The sequence below is a fragment of the Cucurbita pepo genome, chromosome LG13 (genome assembly GCF_002806865.2).
Source record: "Cucurbita pepo subsp. pepo cultivar mu-cu-16 chromosome LG13, ASM280686v2, whole genome shotgun sequence".
NCBI classification, from domain to species: Eukaryota; Viridiplantae; Streptophyta; class Magnoliopsida; order Cucurbitales; family Cucurbitaceae; genus Cucurbita; species Cucurbita pepo.
In genome coordinates this window covers 4,996,223-5,016,908 of record NC_036650.1, presented here as the reverse complement: position 1 = coordinate 5,016,908, position 20,686 = coordinate 4,996,223, and the positions used below count along the sequence as shown (strand labels likewise).

Here is a 20,686-nt window from a genome sequence, read left to right as displayed (position 1 = left end):
TATATATATATATATATATATATATATATATATATATATATATATATATATGCACAATTTGCTTTATAAAAGCAAGGAAGGATATATCTTTCTTAAAGAACTAAAGTGGATATTAATTAAAAAGGAGAAAAAAAAAAAGTAAAGGAAATGACATTTATTATTATTTATTTTTTTAATTTTAAAGATAGAATATTAAAAGTTTATTATTATTTATTTTTTTAATTTGTCAATGATTAGGTTGAACCATCTTAATTATCAAATATTAGGAAAATAAAGGTGGAATGAAGATCACAAAAATACAACAATAATAATAATAATAATAATATATTTATCTAAAAAATATATATTTTTTTTGTTTGCTAATAATAAAGTAGGAAAATATTTAAAACTTAAAAATTAAAATCAACATTTTTGAGGTGTTTAATCCATAAACTTTAATTTTTAAAAAATAATTAATTTATTAAAGTGAAATCTAAAATTTTCGGACGTAAATTAATAATAATAAAAGGTTTGAACTATTTTTATAATTTTAAAAATTTAAGGACTAAATAAATAAGAAATTCAAATTTGAGTGACTAAATTTATAATTCGAACATTTATCTAAACGTCTAAACGTCACACTTTCATATAATGATTGAATTTCATTATAATTTCTCAATTTGAAATTCTCATGCTCGTAATGATAACCTTTCACAAAATATTTCTTTAAAAATTCATGTAAAAATAAATTTAATTTCCCAATCAGATAATGTAATTATTACTGATTTTCAAATTTGAAATTAAAAAAAAAAAAAAAGGAAAATCAGTGAAATATTGGTTACTTTTTTGAGTTGATGTGATGGGGAACACCATAATAACGTGGAAACGCACACACCAGAATTTGGCATATTTTAAATTAATTTAAATTATAAATTAAGTCCTTCTAATTTATTTAGTTAAGTTTAAAAATTATTTTAAAAAAAATGAAAGAACTAAAAATTTCCATTTTTTAATTTTTTTTTAAATAAATGTGAATTCATAAAAATATTAAAGTTTAAAAATGATTTAATATATTTTTATTAAATTATTTATTATTACTTTTTAAATTATTTTTTAATGGAAGCTCAAATAAATATTTTTTTAATTAATATAATATATGAATATAAAATTGGGTTTTTGTCTCTTTCATCTTTATTTAAATTTGAGATTAAATACATATAAAAAAAAAGAGATAAAATCCGGTTTTTTTAATTTATTTATAAAAGAATAAATAAATAATAATAATTATTATTAATTTTGGAAGAAGAGAGGAGGAGCGTGTGTAAATGGGCCAGAGGCCCAAAAGTAGGGCCCACTAGCAGCCCACTAAAGCCGACCACTTGCCTTTCTTTTGTAAAGCCACCGCCCAATTCCGCTCCGTCAACAGTGGAATAATATCACGCATCAAATTAAAAGTACGACACGTGTCTTTTGTTTGTGAAATGACCATACCCTTCCTCAGTTACTCGAACTAAATTTTTAATTTTTAAATATTGTAAATAGGTTATAAAACGGTGAGACTGATAACACAGACAATGTTTACTAACAGTGAGCTTGAGCTGAGCTGTTAAAAATAATATAAGAGTCTGTCACTGACGGTGCGAGACACTAGTCGAAGCAAGACTAGATCCTTTCTATAGAGCTATGTTTGAACAAACGCATCACATTAAAAATAGCATATCTTTAACTAAATGTTGAAATTTGTGCTCGATATTTTATAAAATTAATTAATTTATTGTGGAATTGAATTATAATATGAACATTATGAATATTAATGTTGTGTTAAAAAATTTAAAAAAAAAAACATAAAAGTGTTCGTGATTATTCAAATCCATGGCGGTATATGTAGGCGCGAAGAAAAGCAAAGAATGGCCTAATCGATGGGGATGAGTTGAATTACTTGAAAGACAAGAAGAAGAAGAACAATAACAAAGCAACTCAGAGTTCGAGTTCATATAAATTCATTTCAAACACTTTTTTCTTTTATTAATCCAAACGAGGGAGAAATCCCACCCACTGTTCTTCCAAATCCTGGCCAATTAGAAAAGAATCCTCTGGGCTCTCTTTGCTTTTCGCGAATCTTCTTTTTAGAGCTCTCTTTGATATATAACTTTCCGAAAAGGTTATTGGGTTTCTTGTAGCGATTGAAAATTCCCCTGTTTTTGAGAGAAGAACGCATCATCGAATCAAACCATTTGGGAAGATGGTTCAGAGAATTGTGGCGAACAAATTTGGAGTTCAAAGTGGTGTTAAAGGGGAGAGGAGAGTTGCGAGCTTCAAAACTAGTTCTTCTTTTTGTTCTTCTGGTTCTTCTGCTCAAAACCCAGATGGCAAAAACAGAGCAGTTGATTTGAAGAAGAAGATGAAGAAATCACGAGCTATTCACCTTTCGGATTTTGATATCAGCTTAACATCATCGCCGATTAGAAAGAACATATCTCTGCCTGGTAAACCGCCACCGATTTGTTCGAATGTTTCGGAAATCAAGCAGAAACAGAATCAGAATCAGAATCAGAATCAGCCATCCATGATTAGAACCAGCGATGGTTCGCCGAATTACATGAAATCCACGAGCTGTTTTGATGCAAGGAAAGAGGTTTCTCAGGTGAGTTCTCGAATTTGTAGCGATATTAAGAAACCCAGAAGGAGGAGTTTAGAGAATTCTGCTCATGGCTCTGTTACTGGCCTTAAGCCTACAAGGTGTTTGCCAAAATGCTCCAGTGAAAAACTGGTTAGGACTTTGACGAAGACGCCTAGTTTTAAGAAGTCCTCGAGGGTGGCTCTGTGTGCAGACATGAATTCTCATAGAGCTACCTGTTCTTCCACTCTTAAAGACTCTAAGTTTCCAGCATACCTCATGCTGAGCCATGGGGCTACTGAGTCTGAAGGAACTTCAACCATGAAAGTTTGTCCTTACACTTACTGCTCGCTTAATGGCCATAGACATGCTCCGATGCCTCCATTGAAGTGTTTCTTGTCTGCAAGGAGACGTTTGTTGAAGACCCAGAAGAATCTAAAAGTTGAGCCATCTGGTTGTGGAGTGAAAAGGGTTGATAATGCTGGTGGGGAAGTGCTAGATGAAGATATGATCCCAGAAGTTTTGGTAAACGATGGTGGGTTGGGTTTTTTTATTGAAATTTATGCTGAAAATAAGGTTGATGGTGCTGGATCAGTTGATCTAGATAGGGTAATGAATGGAGATTTTGCTGGTGTTTCGTCTTGTAACGTGCACGATGAAGCGGAGTTGAATGATGAAGGAGATAGCGAACGGGTTGCAGAGAACATCTCCAATGGATCCTTGGACTCTGAGGTTGGTTTAGGTGAAGATAGTGCTGGATCAGTCAATCTAGATAGCGTAATGAACGGAGATTGTGCTGGTGTTTCGTCTTATAACGTGCTCGATGAAGCGGAGTTGAATGATGAAGGAGATAGCAAACCGGTCGTAGAGAGCATCTACGATGGATCCATGGACTCTGAGGTTGGTTTAGGTGAAGGTGGTGCTCAATCAGTTAATCTAGATAGCATAATGAATGGAGATTGTGCTGGTGTTTCGTCTTGTAATGTGCGCGATGAAGCGGAGTTGAATGGTGAACGAGATAGCAAACCGGTCGTAGAGAACATCTCTGATGGATCCATGGACTCTGAGGTAACCGAAGGAATCTTCTTCCATGGTGATGAGTATGAGGACGATACTGGTTCGACCGATACCGAGATGGAAGAGTGGGAGGAGCAACAGTTCTTGAGCATGGAAAGTGATGGTTTGGATGAGCTTGAAGATCAATCAGAAGAGACTCATTTGCAGAATGGAGAACTTGCTGGATTTGGAACAGAGAAACAGCTCCCGGACAATGATCTTGTCTTACAAGATGAATTACTTGATGCCGATATCGATACCGATACCGATACTGATACCGATAATCAAATAGACAGCCAAGAAAAGCTTGATGATTCAAACCATGGAGATGAGGCTGAAAATTCTGTTCAAGAAAGTTCTAACAAATCTCTAGAAGCTCACTTGTCTGATGAACAATGCCAAGATATCTCTGTCACTGAAACATCAGCAGTCCAGGAAATCACAGGTAATGAGGAGCTTAGTGATTTGAAGATGCAAGAAACTTCTTCGAATGATAACAGCATCGTGTCAGTCGCCGTCGTGGAACGAAAAGAAGCAGCAAAGTTATCCCGCACCGCAGTCGATTCAAGCCAAGAACTTGACCTTCGGAGCAAGAACTGGGAAGTGAATCCAAGAAGCAAGAGAGTAGGAGAAGAATCAGAAGATCCAAGGAGCTTCAATCCACGAGAACCCAATTACTTGCCATTGGTGGCAGACCCGGAAGCAGAGAAGGTAGATCTCAAGCATCAGCTGATAGATGACAGGAAAAATGCAGAAGAATGGATGGTTGATTACGCGCTCCGACGAACTGTCACGAAACTCGCCCCAGCTAAAAAGAAGAAGGTGGCGCTGCTCGTCGAAGCTTTCGAATCAGTCATGCCGACGACATCGAGATACGAACTCCATGTTCGGAATCATGCTTCTCAAGCTTTTACTCCGGCGAAACGCATTCAAGCTTGTTTTTGATGGTAGCAGTAGAGGTAACCCTCCAAACACCATCTTACAAAGTTCATTATAGAATATAGTGTTTGTAGCAGAAGATCAACAGCAGCAACTTGGCTGTATGTTTAGGATGTTAAAAGAAGCTAGATGAACTAATTTTGAGGTCTAATAGGAGTGTGACGATACTAAACCGTGTTAGAACGACATCTAAGTACGGTTAAAGGAGACTTCGGTCATTCAACCTTAGCTAGCTAAAGAAGGAACGAATCATGTCACTCGACGTTATGACGTCGTGGCAGGGAGATTATCTGTGCTTCCATGCATCCCTGTTGATGAACTGCTAGGTTTGAGAGTTTGTCATTGTGTGTGTCCTAAGTGCATCTTCATTCATAGGATGTAATTTGTGTGTGGTTGTGATGAAGGTGTACAATCAAAACCTATGCTAATCTCATGAACTTTCTTTTAATCATATTGTTCATCTCCGGGTAAATTCAAACATCTACCATCTAGATCGAAGACATATTCATTAATTAGCTGAGTTATGTTCAAATTGGTTAAAAATAATGATTTTAAAGTAGGTAGAGAAAGACCTGTTTGATAGAAGTTTAGACCGCTCACTCTAGTTCGAGTTTCAGATACATAACTCAGATCATGAAAGAGGTGATCAAAATGGTACTCAAATCCATTACGATCCAAGTTTCAGATACATTATACTTCCACTTAGGGCGAGGCCGCCACTCGGCCCTTAGACGGATCATATAAGAGTGGGGAATCTCTCGCTGATTTTTGGAATTCGACATCAGGAAGTGTTTTCACACCATTGACCGACATCGACTCATCTCCATCTTGGAGGAAAAGATCGACGATCCCAAGTTCTTTTACTCCATTCAGAAACTCTTTTCCGTCAGACAACTTGTAGAAGGTGAGAGGGCCCTTTACTACTCCGTCCCACATAGTGTACTACTATCGGCCCTACCAAACGACATCTACCTATATAAGCTCGATCAGTAAATAGGAAGGATCCGAGAGAAGTATGACATCCCGATTTCTCATTTTATGTTCTTAATTTATATAAAAATTGGTACAAATAATATAGAAAAATATATAACATGCATTAAAACAAAATAAAATCATTATAAAATAATTTATCGATCGAATGTTATTTAAATTTAATCACTCGAAATAATTCATCTTCAATTTATCCATATTTTTTTAATTCAATAATAAAATTTAATTTAATTTTTTTTTATAAAAATATATGTGTTTCTCATTAACCAATCATACACAAATAAAATCTAATTTTAAATGGGACAGAAACAAACAAACCACGTGGGGACTTATGCTATAATAACTCATAATTAATGTTTATTGTTTTAATTATTTAATTAACTTTAAGGTTATTAGTGTTAATCTCTTTTTCTAAATAAGTTAAGTGAAGGATTATTTGCAACTCGATTTTAATCCCGAGTAAACTGTGACCTCTTGTTTATAAGGAATTGTCCTTTGATTTGCATGGTTACGAGTAGTTTTTTTAGCTGATTCAATAAGTCTACCGTTTTTTAAGATCTTACCAAATAGGGAGCTGAGAACTCCGAAATAGTAAAAGTAAATTATTTGAACAGTGAAATCTCACATTTTTACTGGCTTAATAGAATCAATGATACTTAAAATAAAATACAATTACGAGAGTAAAAAACAATTATAATTATAAATGACTCATGAAAAATTAATTAGGTAAAAAATCTTAATTAATTAATTTTGCACCATAATCTATAGTCTATAAGATCTCGTTGTTTGTTTGTTCCTAAAAAAAAAAATCTTTAATAAATTTAATTGGATAAGATTATTTTTATTTTATTTTAATTTATCCATTTTTTTATTAAAAAAAATTAAAACCATAATAAAGAAAATTGATTTAAATAAACATAAATTTCAAAAATAAAAAATAAAAAATAAAATTATTATTGGACCACGGTTTAAGTCTTGAATTTTAAATTTGTGGAGGAAAAAATAATAAAATAGTAATCCACGTGGCAGCATGTGCAAACCTGTAACAACAACTTACCATACTACAAAAATAAATAAAATAATAATAAACTAAGCTTACCTTATTTATATTAAATTTTTAATTAATTTCATCCAATAACAACAATTCTATCATTCACATGATTAACATGAATAAATCCTTAATCGAGCGAACTAGACCAAACCGAGCCATTGACCAAACTAAACCGAACTCGACCCGTGTCGACTCCTTTACATCTTCTTTATTCTCGTCGTTTTGTAATTGGTGCACACAGTTTATGAGTCTCATTAGACTATGCAATGAGTGTTATATTACAGTTCTCAATCATATTGTGTTGTGGTCGCTCGAGTTCACTCGTCAACATTTAGTTACGAGGAAAACACCCATTACCCGAGCAAGGAGAGAAGGAATTAAAGCTACTTGCTTGTGCGTATGCCTCTCCAACAACTCCAATGTAACGACTCGAAATTTTCTACTTAATTTAAGGTCGCCACTGTATACATATCATAACATTGAATTCGGGTCGTTACGTCCAAAAACCATCCATCCAAGACGTCAGAGGAATTCATTGAAGAAGAAGAGGATCGCGTGGATCGACACACTCGAGTTGCTTTCATAAGACCGCTACATACCGCTCATCAATATTGCTAGCTATTGTAGACGTGTCAGAAGTCAACTAGCTTAGGTAGTCAACTATTTAAAAATTTAATTAGTCATTTTTTTCATTAAAATTTAAAATCTAAAAAAAATAATAATAATAAATTAGTATTAAATTTAAAAACTAAATTATTACCTAAAAAAGGAAGAAAAAAACAGAAGCAAGGGAAGTAAAAAGGTTAAAACGGCAATGGTAAAAAAGCGTTAGGCGCATATGGAAAGGCAATGTGTGATGGCCATTGGGAGTCGGAGTTTGTTGAGGAAATAAAAGGGAAGCCATTCAGAATATAATGTGCACTGTTCTCCTCTGTGTTTGGCGGCCGAGAAAATAATCTCTCTGCAACTTTCTCTGCCGAGAAAATATGAGTCCCGGAAGGAAAATTCTGGGGCTTTTCTTGGTCGGGATCTTCATCGGAACCGTAAACGGACAAACTGGATGCGATCCGTACATCGGAAAATGGGTATTGGATTCGGCTTATCCCTTGTATAACTCCTCGGAATGTTCCTTCATTAGGAAGGAATATGATTGTGTCAAATACGGCCGTTCCGATCGCCGCTACCTTCAATTCCGGTGGCAGCCTCTCCACTGCGATTTGCCCAGGTTTTCTCTCTCTCTCTCCTCTTTCTCTCTCTACAAATTTAAATTTATTTTTTTATTTTTTTATTTTTTATTATTATTATTATTTTTGCATATTAAGAAAAAAAAAAAACTTTTTGTGATTTTTTTTTTCCTTTTTGAAAAATAGAATGTTTATCGAGTTTAGAGATGTTTTGTGGAATAAGGATGGAGAAGACTTCCTTGTGTCCCACGTCCGACCACCTATTTCCGTCTCTATTCTTACAAAAATTTTCGTTTAGATTCGGGCGGGTAATTACTCGGGAACGAGGTCCGCCCGAGGAATTTTCTTTTTCGATTTTGTTTTATATATATATATATATATATAGATANATATATATATATATATATATATATATATATATATATATATATATATATATATATATATATATTTTATTCTCAATTATTATAATAATTCTTTAAAAAAACGCTTTTAAATGGATAATTAAATATTGTAATAAAATTAATAATGTTACGAAAATTTGTATTTTAGTATCAATTGTTTATTTATTCTTATAATAATAAATAAACAAACGGACAAACGGAAATATATTATTCGTCTCTATTTCTGTTTAGCTAACGAGGAGAACTGAAAACTGATAAGATGCAATACAAAATGGAAATAATAATTTAATTATTTAATTTAAGTTTATTAATTATTTATTTTTGGAACTTACCTAAGCTATAGTTTTTTTTTAATTTAAAATTTGTAGCACTTTAGGAACAATATTATTGTGTGATTGAAATTATTATTATTCAAATGATTTTTCTTATAAAAGAAAAGAAATAATAGGTTTAATAATTGTTTAATAAACTCATCCAAAGTCTTTAAAAAACCAATTTAAAATATTTAAGAAACAAACAAATATTTATTATTATTAAATGAATCTTGTTTGTTTGAGTTGGGATTTGATTTATTTTTTATTTGGATTGGGTTAAATTTTTAAAAATTAAAAATTAAAAATTTTGGTTAAGTTTGTTGTTAACCCAATCAATCTGACCAACTCAAACCAATCTAAAAATAGAGGGTTGGTTTATTGAGTTTCAGGTCACTATCCCTGCCAACTTAGATATCGGTCTAAAAAAAATTTCTAGCCCAATCTGACCCGTGGATAACTCTAGTTTTTATAATAGAGGGTTGGGTTGGGTTGTGAGCTCTATTTGGATTGTTTGGGTCACCATTCTTGCCCAAAAAATTTTCAAACCCAACCCGACCTGTGTAGACCTTTAGTTTTTTATAACAGGGGTTGTGTTGGGTTGTAAACTCTATCCCGATTGCTCGATCGGGGGGTTGTGTTGGGTTGTAAACTCTATCCCGATTGCTCGATCGGGGGGTTGTGTTGGGTTGTAAACTCTATCCCGATTGCTCGATCGGGTCACCAACCCAACTAAATAGATGATCTGTTGGGTTGGGTTGTAACTCTATCTCGATTGCTCGATCGGGTCACCAACCCAACTAAATAGATGATCTGTTGGGTTGGGTTGTTAACTCTATCTCGATTGCTCGATCGGGTCACCAACCCAACTAAACAGATGATCTGTTGGGTTGGGTTGTAAACTCTATCTCGATTGCTCGATCGGGTCACCAACCCAACTAAACAGATGATCTGTTGGGTTGGGTTGTAAACTCTATCTGGATTGCTCGATTGGGTCACCAACCCAACTAAACAGATGATCTGTTGGGTTGGGTTGTAAACTCTATCTGGATTGCTCGATCGGGTCACCAACCCAACTAAACAGATGATCTGTTGGGTTGGGTTGTAAACTCTATCTGGATTGCTCGATTGGGTCACCAACCCAACTAAATAGATGATCTGTTGGGTTGGGTTGTAAACTCTATCTGGATTGCTCGATCGGGTCACCAACCCAACTAAACAGATGATTCTCAATAATTTGAACCTAAAACGAACCCAAAAAATCGTTTTTCAAGAACACGAAGACGAATCTAAGTAGTTTTTGAATGGATGAACACAGATTTGATGGAGAAGAATTTTTGAAGAGATTTAGGGAGAAGAAGATAATGTTCATTGGAGACTCCATAAGCATAAACCAATGGGAATCTCTTCTATGTATGCTTCATGCTGCTCTTCCTGACTCCACCGTCATTCAACAGTCCAATGAAACCTTTCGCTCCTACACATTCAAGGTTAGTGCATCCCGTACGTGTAACTTGACTTGTAGCGGTGTTTAAAATAAATCAGATGACTCGAAAAATCTGATCAATTCAATCCAACCCGTACGGTCTGAGTTGGGTTTAAAAATTTACGAACTAAACAATTGAGTTTGGTCTTAAAAAGCGTCCCAACTCAATCTAAACAGTTGAGTTGATTTGAAATTATTGACTGCCATGACGTACAAAAAACGCTATTAAAAATCTACGACAGTGCTCATTAGCTTTCATGTTATAGTATGTAATATGTTTTTGTTCACGAGAATGATCGATTTTTGCCCGCCGCAGGAGTATGGAACTTCGGTGATGCTATGTCTAAACCATTACTTGGTGGATATTGAAGTGGAAGACATTGGAAGAGTTTTGAAGCTTGATTCATTGAAATCTGGTGATCTATGGAAGGAGATGGATGTTTTGATCTTCAATACTTGGCTTTGGTGGAACCGCAGACAACCGGGTCAACCGTAAGCTAAATTCCTCTCGCTTTTAGGGTTAGCAAGTTGAAATCGAGCTAGTCGGTTCGTTAGTTCGTTTTAGATAAAATTTTCCAGTTTCAATTGATTCCGTTTAGTTTTTATTAATGTCTTAAGTCGGTACCTTAATAGGTAAGGTCAACCATAAGCTAAATTCCTCTTCCTCTTAGGGTTAGCAAGCCAAAATCGAGCTAGTGATTCATTAGCTCGACTTAGATACATTTTTTCAGTTTCAATTGGTCCGGTTTAGTTTCTATTAACGACTTAAGTCGATAGTTAATGGATAAGGTCAACCATAAGCTAAATTTATCTTGCTTTTAGGGTTAGCAAGCCAAAATCGAGCTAACGATTTGTCAGCTTGGCTTAGATACATTTTTTTAGTTTCAATCGGTTTGGTTTAGTTTCTATTAACAGGTAAGATCAACTATAAGCTAAGTTCCTCTTGCTTTTAGAGTTAGCAAGCCAAAATCGAGCTAGCGATTCGTCAACTCGGTTTAGATACATTTTTTCAGTTTCAATACGTTAACGGGTAAAAATCAACTCGAGATGACGTACGTATGTAAATTTTTGTATTTTGTGCAGATGGGATTACATTCAAATTGGGAACCAGAGAGTGAAGGACATGGATAGAATGAAAGCTTTTGAGCATGCATTAAGAACATGGGCAAAGTGGGTTGATTCAGAAGTTGATACACACAAAACCACACTCTTCTTCCAAGGAATTTCTCCCACTCACTACAAGTACATATATTTCAATATCTTTCCCTTTTATTTTCTTGAAACTTTTAAAAATAAATATTTTTTTTAGACAAACTACATAATTAACGAACGAGTATCTTTATTAATTTAACCTTACTTAATCTCTAGAGTTTCACTGATTTCCTGAACTATAGTTAGATTATTTCATTAGAATGCGTGTCTAACAACACATTCAAAGAAAAAAAACGTACCAGTTTAGGAGGTTTTTATTCTTACGAATGCATGACTTGAACTCATTTCCTTTCATTTTTTTCTCGACAGTGGCAAAGACTGGAACGAGCCGGGAGCAAAAAATTGTGGGAACGAAACAAGTCCAGTAGCGGGATCAACATACCCAGGAGGTTTGCCAGCAGCATCATTCACACTCCAGAAAGTATTGAATGGAATATCAAACCCAGTTCACTTGCTCAACATAACAACTCTGTCTCAGCTTAGAAAGGATGCTCATCCAGGCAAATACAGTGGCCTTAGAGAAATGGACTGCATACATTGGTGCATTGCTGGCCTTCCTGATGCTTGGAATCAACTTCTTTATGCAGCTCTAATTTCCTAGAACACATGTAATTATTACATAACAATTGTATGTGTTTCCAGCTACGGGTTTGTAATAGCCCTACAATAAGACTACTACTATATGCAAGCTACAACGGTTTTATGTGAAAAAGAACACTCAAAAGATGGAAACGTTATTAAACTATCTTAACAATGGAACTATTATAGAAACGTAGAGAACTATCTATACAAGCACAATGGTTTTATGCGTAAAAAGAGATTTGAAGGGCACTATCATAAAAAGAAATTTACGATAAATGTTCATAAACTTGCAAATCTAACAAAATCACTTGAAATAAGGATGAAACATCTATTAACAGAAACTCAAAGATGGAAACGTTATTAAGCTATCTTACCAATGGAAATGTAGATAACTATCTTCCATGGTCTATCTTAACAATGGAGCTATTACAGAAATGTAGATAACTATCTATCAATGACTTTATTCTATGGTCTCTTCGACTGACCCCGTCATTCATATATGGAGCCCTTGTCTTTAGGGTTTCATATACGTGTAGAAAAGGTAGAAAATGTGTACTCTCAACTAAGAAAAAAGTACTCTCCTAAAAATGTTACCCTTTAAAGTACTACTCAACAGGCAGAGAAAAATGGAATACTACCCACAACTAGTACTTAGTAACAACAAATAATAGGTCTTTCTCTAGTATCATTCAATATAGAACTCGGACTCTCAACTAAGAGGTCAGGGTTCAAATCTCCCACCTCGCATGAACAAAGATCTTATTTCTCTCGAATAATCCTCTGAGTGCAACCATTCACGGTTCTGTCCCACCTTGAATAATCGACATTTTAAGGTGGTTTACCATTTGGTACATAGTTTCATAAACTATTGAATGGTACATAGTTTCATAAACATCTATCGGCAGAACAACTCAAAAGATAAAGAAGTATCGTTAATTTCTCATGCCCGTTCCAAGTTCGAAGTACCATTTGTACAAATAAGAACCCCCTTTGTTACATGATTTCTTCTTCATATAGATAGATATAGGATCTATGGAGCAATTACTTAGAAGTACATTTTGTGCAACAGCCCTTCCTATTTGATAGAAAAGGATCCTATGATCCTGAACCGATCTTACCTGGGATCGCAAATCCCAAGTTTGTCTATGAAGAGCAGATCTAATTATATTAGTGTCTATAATTGATTTCTTCTGCATAATACTAATCGATAGGGCCTCATTGGTAAGTGCTACAAGATCTCGTACATTGGAACCCATGGTTATGGAACCGAATCCATTAGTATGGAACATTTTCTTTTCCAAGTGAAATCCCCTAGTATATGAAAGAGTGAAAAAGTGCTTTCGTTGTTGTGGAATAAGAAGCCTTCGTATTTTAATGCATGTATTTAATTTATTCGGAGCTNTGATTTCTTCTGCATAATAAGGACTTAATAGCCTAATGCTCGAAGTATAAAGTAACGAGACTAAACTTATGATGCAACCTTTTTCGGAGGAGTCGGGAACTGGGTATGGGATCAATAGCTGTTAGCAGTCCTACAAATTACAGCCCTCAGTTAAGAAGAAAATGAAACGACCCATTAACAGAGATGGCTCTTTATTGAGTAATGATATTATGGTAAGTTCTGGAAACAGAGAACCAGAAAGAACAAATCTATACAGAAAGACAACAAGACTCTAACAATTGATACATATAACTTGTGGTATCATATATATACACAAAGGTGAATTGATGAAACACTTGTAACAAATTTCAATCTACTTGTCTTAGTGAAACTTACATGATCTGTGTGAGTACAAGACCCCGATAAACACGATTGTACTTCCAGCATCCAGTTTGCATCTCTTTTTCAACGAGGCTGGTGAATGAACCTTGGAGTGTGTTTGGGGCTCCTGCACTTGGCTGACTTCTCATTGTACTTTGCAGGACAAACTGGAGCCTTTGGAGATTTTGGAATGACTAGATCCTCCAATAATCTTTTGGCATCCATTTCATGGCTTGCACCTATCAAATTCCAATATGGTAAGGTCAGGATCTTGTACTCAAATTATACTTCTTTTATGAACGAGATTAAAGGCACACCTTTTATGAGATTCTTAGGAGCGGTTGGTTTAATATCAGGCTTTTCATCTGCTTCAGTTGATTGAACCATAGCCTCAAACTCCGCCTCTTCCAGATCAAGAAACTCTTCTGTCGTGACAAAATCATTGGTACTGCTGTCGAAATCATCTTCCTGATGTTGGCTTAACCAGTAGTACTGGAACCACGGCGACGTGACGAGTTCCCACCATTCTGGAGAGAAATCCTCGACATTACGAAGAGCAAACGGAACGAAGATTGGAGCATTGGGGTTCAATGGAAAACTTCTTCCAGACAATAATGTCATCCTTACTGATTATCCAATTCTTTCAACCAACAGCTGTTCTAAGAGTCTTAACAGGCCACAAACCTGGAAAGTTTGGATATGAGATACTTGATTGACTAAACAATCATGCTAACTAAGGTATGCAAAGAGTGTTTAATTGAACATAAAACTAAAAACATAGCAATCTTTCTCTTTCAATTAGGCAGAAAACAAGAAGAATCCTGTCTCTAAAAGGGAGCTATACGCTTGATGAACTTCGAATGAAAAGCACGGTATAGAAAGTTTTTAAGAACTTCAAAGAACAGAGACTAAATTCTCAATAGAGTGGTAAATCTATTTACTGTCGTGTCCCTTAAATCCAGGCGCTCGAAGAACAACCCTATTACATTTTGCTTTCTCTTATTGAGAATACAAGATCATACCAATGAACGGGGATTTGATTGGATTTAGTTCATAAGTATTTTGATTCATTCGGTTCTTAACGAATTAAAACCCTAACGAGTTAAAAATTACATCGATCCGAAGATCCAATCCCTACACAAATGATATTGCAACGATCATTCAAAAGAAAAAAAAAAGCAAACGAACATAGATGCAGGAACAATAATCGAACTGTGTTCAGTTTAATCGCACGCATTAGCATCAAACAGAGCATCGTTCCAATTTCAAATTACAACGAACACTCGACAGAAACCCTAGATGAAGACAGAAACCCTAGATGAAAACAGAAACAGAATCGTCAAGATTTGAAACGATAGTTCTTGTTACCGTTACTGTGAAGAAAGAGAGCTTTGTCGGAGTGATCAATGAAATGGTAAGAAGAAGAAGAAGAAGAACCGAAGCAGAAGGTAAGGGATTGCCGAAGCTGAGGTTCGGATTGTCTTTTGAAACTGCTTTTATGAAAAGCGAAACATAATGAACGGTTAGGATGGTGGTGAGGGGAATTGATCGGACGGCTGGAATGAGGTAACGGGAGAGATATTTTTGATTCGGTGTAAAGCACAAGCAATGATTGGGGCAGTGCTTAAATAATGTTTGGCCCTACTAATCCTTTGCCAAATGTCATCAATGGCCTCCTAAGGTTCGGTTACAACCCTCCGCTGGTTCGGTTACGAGGCTAGGCTGTTTTGATAACGTTCTCGTTTCCTATTTCTTAATTTGTATTCATCGGTTTAAAACTAAAAACAAAAACAAAAACCTCGAGAACTAAAACAAAAATCAAGTATCATATTAGATGAACACGACTCTCCATGATGGTATAATATTGTCCACTTTGAGCATAAACTCTCGTGGTTTTGCTTTAGGCTTCCCAAAAGACCTCGTACCAATGGAGTTAGTATTCTTTGATTATAAACCTATGATCATTCCCTATTTAACCGATGTGGGACTTTCATCATCCAACACGAACAATATAGTATGTCTAATGACACTGACTGAGTTTACGTGAGTTGGTTCTAAAAGTTTGATTTAGGTAAGATTGTTAACACATTTTTAATAGATATATGAGCACAACAAGGCCACAAACTGTTTCTGTATTAATTTTATATCAATATGCCTAACAAGAAAACAATCATCGGAAGGCACTTTGTCTATCCCAGTTTGGCAAGGAATGCTCAGAATCAATGCTCAAATCCTTACTGAGAGTTCTGCTTGATCTCGTAGGCCCTGGAAGCCCCTTCAACCCCGGCGACCTTTGCTGCTGAAACCCCCTTCTGCCGCTGCTAATTCCGACCTCACTCGCCGTTGAAGTCACCAAACAGAGCAGCTTTGTCTTGCACGGCGAGTTCCCATCGGAGCAGCTGTCCAATCCCCCTGCTGGCCTTAGCTTGGGGGAGCTCAAGGATCTTGCTTTTGCCTTTGCAGATTCAGTGGCCGCCATGTATGCTGGCACCAGTGGGGAGCTTGAAAATGAGCTGTTTGAGTCTATTCCGCCTCCCAGTGAACGCTGCTTCTTGTGGTGGGAGAGTTTTTTCAGAGCTGGATTTTGATATGGAGATTGGTTGGGGAGTTCTTCTGTGTTTTTTGTTGGTGGGTTTGGATTTGAGGTGAAAATTGAGTCCAAATCTTCGAGTTCTTTGCTTTTGGAGAGCTGGGTGTCGACCCATTGGTCTAGCCAGTATCTCCATCTTCCTCTTACCTTCTTTCGTTCGGACTCCGTAGATCTCTGCAAAATGGTGGAGGTGTTAGGATCACACGACAACACACCCTTGATCTAGATGAACACAAAGAACAGTAGATAAAGAAATATTGGCTAAAGGTTTATATTGATAACTTAAATGAAAATACATGTTTGAAGCTCTTATAAGTATATATATAGTTCAGTTTAGTTTATCGTATATAACTTTACCAGATATAACCTATATAATTATCTACCATATATGGGTTTTTACTATTCATACCTATTTAACAATTTATCATTTACTGTTTTACTATGTATAACCGTGGACTAAGCTATAAAAAATTCGGCTCCATAACCTAATAGGATCATAAATTTGACTTCAGAAAGCAAAGGAACAATGTTTGTTTTATAAAGGGTTGATTAGTACTATTTACCCTGTGGGCGAACAAGTATTCCTTGACTCGCTCTCTCCTTACCACTGCTTCTTTTCTGCTACAAAACACTGCATCGGCTTCTTCTTTTGATAGTAGGCTGTCATCCCACCTTTGATCGTTGGAATCCAACTTCAAAATCAATGAACAATGGAAAAAGTGAATGAGAAAACAATAGTCCTACTTTCATTAGAAATGGAGATCTTTTGTAGATCATAGGTCTTTAAAGAAGAGTCCGACGTAACAGTCCAAGTCGACGGCTAGCAGATATTGTCCTCTTTAGGCTTTCCCTTTCGGGTTTTCCTTCAAGGTTTTTAAAACGCCTCTGCTAGGGAGAGGTTTCCACACCCTTATATAAAGAATGTTTCGTTCTCCTCCTCAACCGATGTAGGATCTCACAATCCACCCCCCNTCCCCCCCCCCCCCCTTCGGCGTCTAGTGTTCTTGCTGGCACACCGCCTCGTATCCACCCCCTTCGGGCTCGCATATCGCCCAGTGTCTAGCTTTGATACCATTTGTAACAGCCCAAGTCTACCGCTAGCGGCCTCGTATCTACCCCTTCGGGCTCGCATATCGCCTAGTGTCTAGCTCTGATACCATTTGTAACAGCCCAAGTCCACCGTTAGCAGATATTGTCCTCATTGGGCTTACCCTTTCAGGCTTCCCCTCAAGGTTTTTAAAACGCGTCTGCTAGGGAGAGGTTTCCACACCCTTGTAAAGAATGTTTCGTTCTCCTCCCCAACCGATGTAGGATCTCACACATGCTAAGCCTATGAAACGACTTGTTGTCTCAATTGGCTGTATTAAGAAACAGTAATATCATCAAACCAACCAGTTCTTAACAGAGTTGATCAATCAATATAGCTATACTTTGATTTGGCCTACCTTTATGATCCTATCTCTCAAGCTCTGAAACTGCTTCGTTTCAGGAGAATTGAAAGTGTTTTGAGGAGGGTGAAGCCTATTTGAATAGACTTGTGATTGTATGCTAACGATGGACTGCAAGCACTTCAAAGTGGCAATGGCTTGGCGCCTAACAGCTCTCCCTCTAATAATTGCTTGTAGCTTCACTATTCCTTTCAGTGCTCTCAATGCCTTTCTCGCCTGCAAGTACATTCTTTACTTAATGATTCAAATATCACTGCGTAGAACAAGGCTGGAGAATCAAATTGTATACCCAAGTTAGGAAAAAGTTCTGATATTCCCTTCCTCCTGTTTCTAGTCTTTTAGCTCATGAGTATCATATTCATCCAAAAGACTAAGTTCTTGAATGATTCTTCCTTAAAAAGAAAAGATTAGAGTACAAGATTTCAAATCTAGCTCCATGGGTTCTACTTTTTTGAGCTCAGACAGTAACAGTACCAATTTGTTTCAGCATGTTCATTCTTATTCCCTTGAATTAAATGAGAAAGTATGGTCAGAAAGTACTCACAAGGAAGCCACGGAAAGCCGTTTGGATAGTAATAGCAGCAAACTCATGGATTTCCCTTTCACGCCTAAGAAGATCAGATGGAGGGGCCTTCTTGAGAGGCTTACAGGGTTCTTCTGCAGCATTTTGTTGATGAGATTGAGGGGTCCCTGTGAGCCACACAACCTCAACAGCAGCCTTAGCTGCTGCAACTGCCGCTTCGGCCGCTGCGGTAGTCGCAATGGCCACAGAAAGAGCCTGTTTCCTCTCCTCTTCCTCCTCTTCTCGTCTCATCGTCGCTTTTGATGGCAACGGCGCTGTCAGTGTGGCTAGTCTCTTGTTCCTCATCCTTCCAAACACCCATTTCCACCTCTTTTGCTTCTGAGAAAACAACATTTATTGGCATTGATGATTAGTTGAAGACATGTTACAAAATCAAGCAATATATCCATCCATCTATCTTTACCTTCTCAGGCTTTGTCTGTGTCTCTGAAACGAAAAGCTTCTTGACTAAATAAAACCAGCCCTTCTTGTTGCCCATTTGAGAGCACCAGCAAGCAATCAATGAGCAACGGAAATAGAATAGTAACTAAACTAATCTCAATCCCAACGTTGGGAAAATATTCGGTTCTAGAACAGATGAAAATAAAACCAGAACCCCATTTGCAGAACCACAAAAAGTTGTCCAAGTAACACAAAAAATGAATCAAGGGTCCTTCAAAATTCAATCCCAATTACAGAAAAAAAGTAGAGGAAGCCATTGAAGAACCTTCAAAAGGGAGCTTGAAGCCATCAACAGGAGAAAACAATGGAGGAGACATTTCATCGAACACCTTGTAGGCAAAAAAACCCAGAACCAGAACCAGAACCAGACCCAGATCTTCCCCAAATCATCAGAAACTCTGAAAGACAAGAATCAACCGAGAGAAGAACTGAAAGAAGAAGAACCCAAATGGACAAAACGTGAAAAGACGTCAACTCAATACTTTCATGTTTTGTGAATTCATGCGTTCTTAGCTCTTTGAGATGAGTTTTGCTTCCAGTTTTGTGGGCCTTTCAATCACAAATTGTGAAAAGAAAAAGAGTGGCAGAGGACTGAGAGGTCTACCTTTTGTGGGAACCCTTCCTTCAGTGGGTTCTTGAGAAGAAAAAAATCCTTGTGACTTCTAATGGGTCCTCCCATTCCTTTGTCACAGCCTTTACTTTTTCTCTCAAATGCATCAAACATATTCAAATGCCTGTTGGGTACCAAATTACCGAATTGCCTCTTCATTCCAATAAATTTATCAACTATTTTATTTATTTATTTATTTTTAATTAGGATTGTTCAATTATGGAACCCAAACTATAAAAATTGGGAAATTAAAAATTCGAGTTAGCTCATGATGGGTTGACATTTTTCAATTGGGTCAACTCGACCCAACTCGACCAACCTGAAAATGGGTTGACATTTTTTCTATTGGGTCAACTCAACCAACCTGAAAATAAGGTTTCAACTCAACCCTACCCTACCTCGCCCTATTTTAAAGATTATTATTGATAGGTTATCACTTGTAAATGTAACATACACCGTGAATAAGTATGAATTTTTTAAAACAATAAAAAAAAATAACTTAACAACCTAACCCAACCACGCTGTATTTTCAGTTGGTTGAGTCATCAATCCACCCAGCCAAGATTTTAAATTGGTTTAAAAGATTTTTACACTCCAACTCATTCCAGCCCGTATGCAAAAAACGCTCCTAATAAAATAATAAATAAATAATATAATATAATATAATAATAATAATGATAAAATAAAACGTAGCTTAAATTTATATTTGAATATTTAAAAAATAATAATAAATAGTTTTCAGCATGATTGATAATGCAGTCATTATTAATCAAAGTACTAACTCATGCACCAAACCATGTGTAATTTAAGACATGTTCCTGTGAAGCCTTTATTTTTTTTTGGGTTATTTAGAAAAATTATAATTAATATTTATAAATAAATAAATAAATAATTTATGGATTTAAAATGGTTCTCAAAACAAATAAATAGTACAGAGTGGAAACAGTATTTTATTGTTTTTATTTGTTTTTTTAGTACTTTCTAAGCTCTTTATTCTCCTATTATTTACTACTTTTCATTTTCTTTTTATAATTTCAATTAATTTTCCAAAAATAATATTTTATTTTTTATTTTTCAACTTTTACCCATATTTTAATTTCATGAATTAAAATATTCAAATACAAATTTAATTAATTTTAATTAATTTCATGAATTTTAATTTTAATTTGTAAATCTCCACTTTTAGATTTATGGTCTTAAATAATAAAATCCGCCAATATTTAATTTTTTTGAACTAAGCTCACTAACACTAAATTTTTAATTTTATTAAATTATACCTTTAATTTAATTTCGGCTAATTCACTCGTAGAAAGTAATATATAAATCTTCATAAATCTATTAATTTTAATAAAATAAAGGGTTAGCTAACCATTACACAAATTAAATCCTCGAACAACTTTAGTAAAATTAATAAATTAGCAAAAAATTAAAAAACGAAGCT

General features: G+C 35.6%; 4 protein-coding genes across 8 annotated transcripts; 2 read left to right on the top strand and 2 right to left on the bottom strand.

The window, feature by feature from the left end:
• The first annotated feature begins 1,898 nt into the window (after nucleotides 1–1,898).
• Nucleotides 1,899–5,042, top strand: LOC111808939. The gene has a single exon (XM_023695191.1). The coding sequence runs from the start codon at nucleotides 2,222–2,224 to the stop codon at nucleotides 4,595–4,597; it is 2,376 nt and encodes a 791-aa protein (XP_023550959.1). The 5' UTR covers nucleotides 1,899–2,221; the 3' UTR covers nucleotides 4,598–5,042.
• Nucleotides 5,043–7,548: 2,506 nt separating this feature from the next.
• Nucleotides 7,549–11,830, top strand: LOC111809356 (protein trichome birefringence-like 41). The gene is made up of 5 exons (XM_023695803.1): nucleotides 7,549–7,857; nucleotides 9,850–10,021; nucleotides 10,334–10,509; nucleotides 11,101–11,259; nucleotides 11,539–11,830. Exons 1-5 carry the CDS (start codon nucleotides 7,619–7,621, stop codon nucleotides 11,828–11,830), a joined length of 1,038 nt encoding a protein of 345 aa, XP_023551571.1. The 5' UTR covers nucleotides 7,549–7,618.
• LOC111809357 (protein EARLY RESPONSIVE TO DEHYDRATION 15-like) lies at nucleotides 11,394–15,043 on the bottom strand. Of its 3 annotated transcripts, none has more exons than XR_002817208.1 (3): nucleotides 13,891–14,965; nucleotides 13,589–13,812; nucleotides 11,394–11,826 (listed from the first exon to the last, which is right to left on the bottom strand). XR_002817208.1 is itself a non-coding variant. In XM_023695805.1 (3 exons), exons 2-3 carry the CDS (start codon nucleotides 14,192–14,194, stop codon nucleotides 13,658–13,660), a joined length of 459 nt encoding a protein of 152 aa, XP_023551573.1. In that variant the 5' UTR covers nucleotides 14,195–14,257; nucleotides 14,942–15,043; the 3' UTR covers nucleotides 13,376–13,657. The 3 variants fall into 3 exon arrangements, 2 of the variants coding, with proteins under 2 accessions (XP_023551573.1, XP_023551572.1); XM_023695805.1 differs by lacking the exon at nucleotides 11,394–11,826 and having other exon boundaries at nucleotides 13,376–13,812; nucleotides 13,891–14,257; nucleotides 14,942–15,043; XM_023695804.1 differs by lacking the exon at nucleotides 11,394–11,826 and having other exon boundaries at nucleotides 13,376–13,812; nucleotides 13,891–14,964.
• A 578-nt stretch (nucleotides 15,044–15,621) lies between these two features.
• Nucleotides 15,622–19,366, bottom strand: LOC111809354 (protein IQ-DOMAIN 14-like). Of its 3 annotated transcripts, none has more exons than XM_023695798.1 (6): nucleotides 19,240–19,366; nucleotides 18,598–19,063; nucleotides 18,156–18,512; nucleotides 17,609–17,827; nucleotides 16,727–16,855; nucleotides 15,622–16,337 (listed from the first exon to the last, which is right to left on the bottom strand). In XM_023695798.1, exons 2-6 carry the CDS (start codon nucleotides 18,670–18,672, stop codon nucleotides 15,744–15,746), a joined length of 1,374 nt encoding a protein of 457 aa, XP_023551566.1. In that variant the 5' UTR covers nucleotides 18,673–19,063; nucleotides 19,240–19,366; the 3' UTR covers nucleotides 15,622–15,743. The 3 variants fall into 3 exon arrangements, with proteins under 3 accessions (XP_023551566.1, XP_023551567.1, XP_023551568.1); XM_023695799.1 differs by having other exon boundaries at nucleotides 18,598–19,033; nucleotides 19,240–19,353; XM_023695800.1 differs by having other exon boundaries at nucleotides 16,769–16,855; nucleotides 18,598–19,347.
• Nucleotides 19,367–20,686: the final 1,320 nt, after the last annotated feature.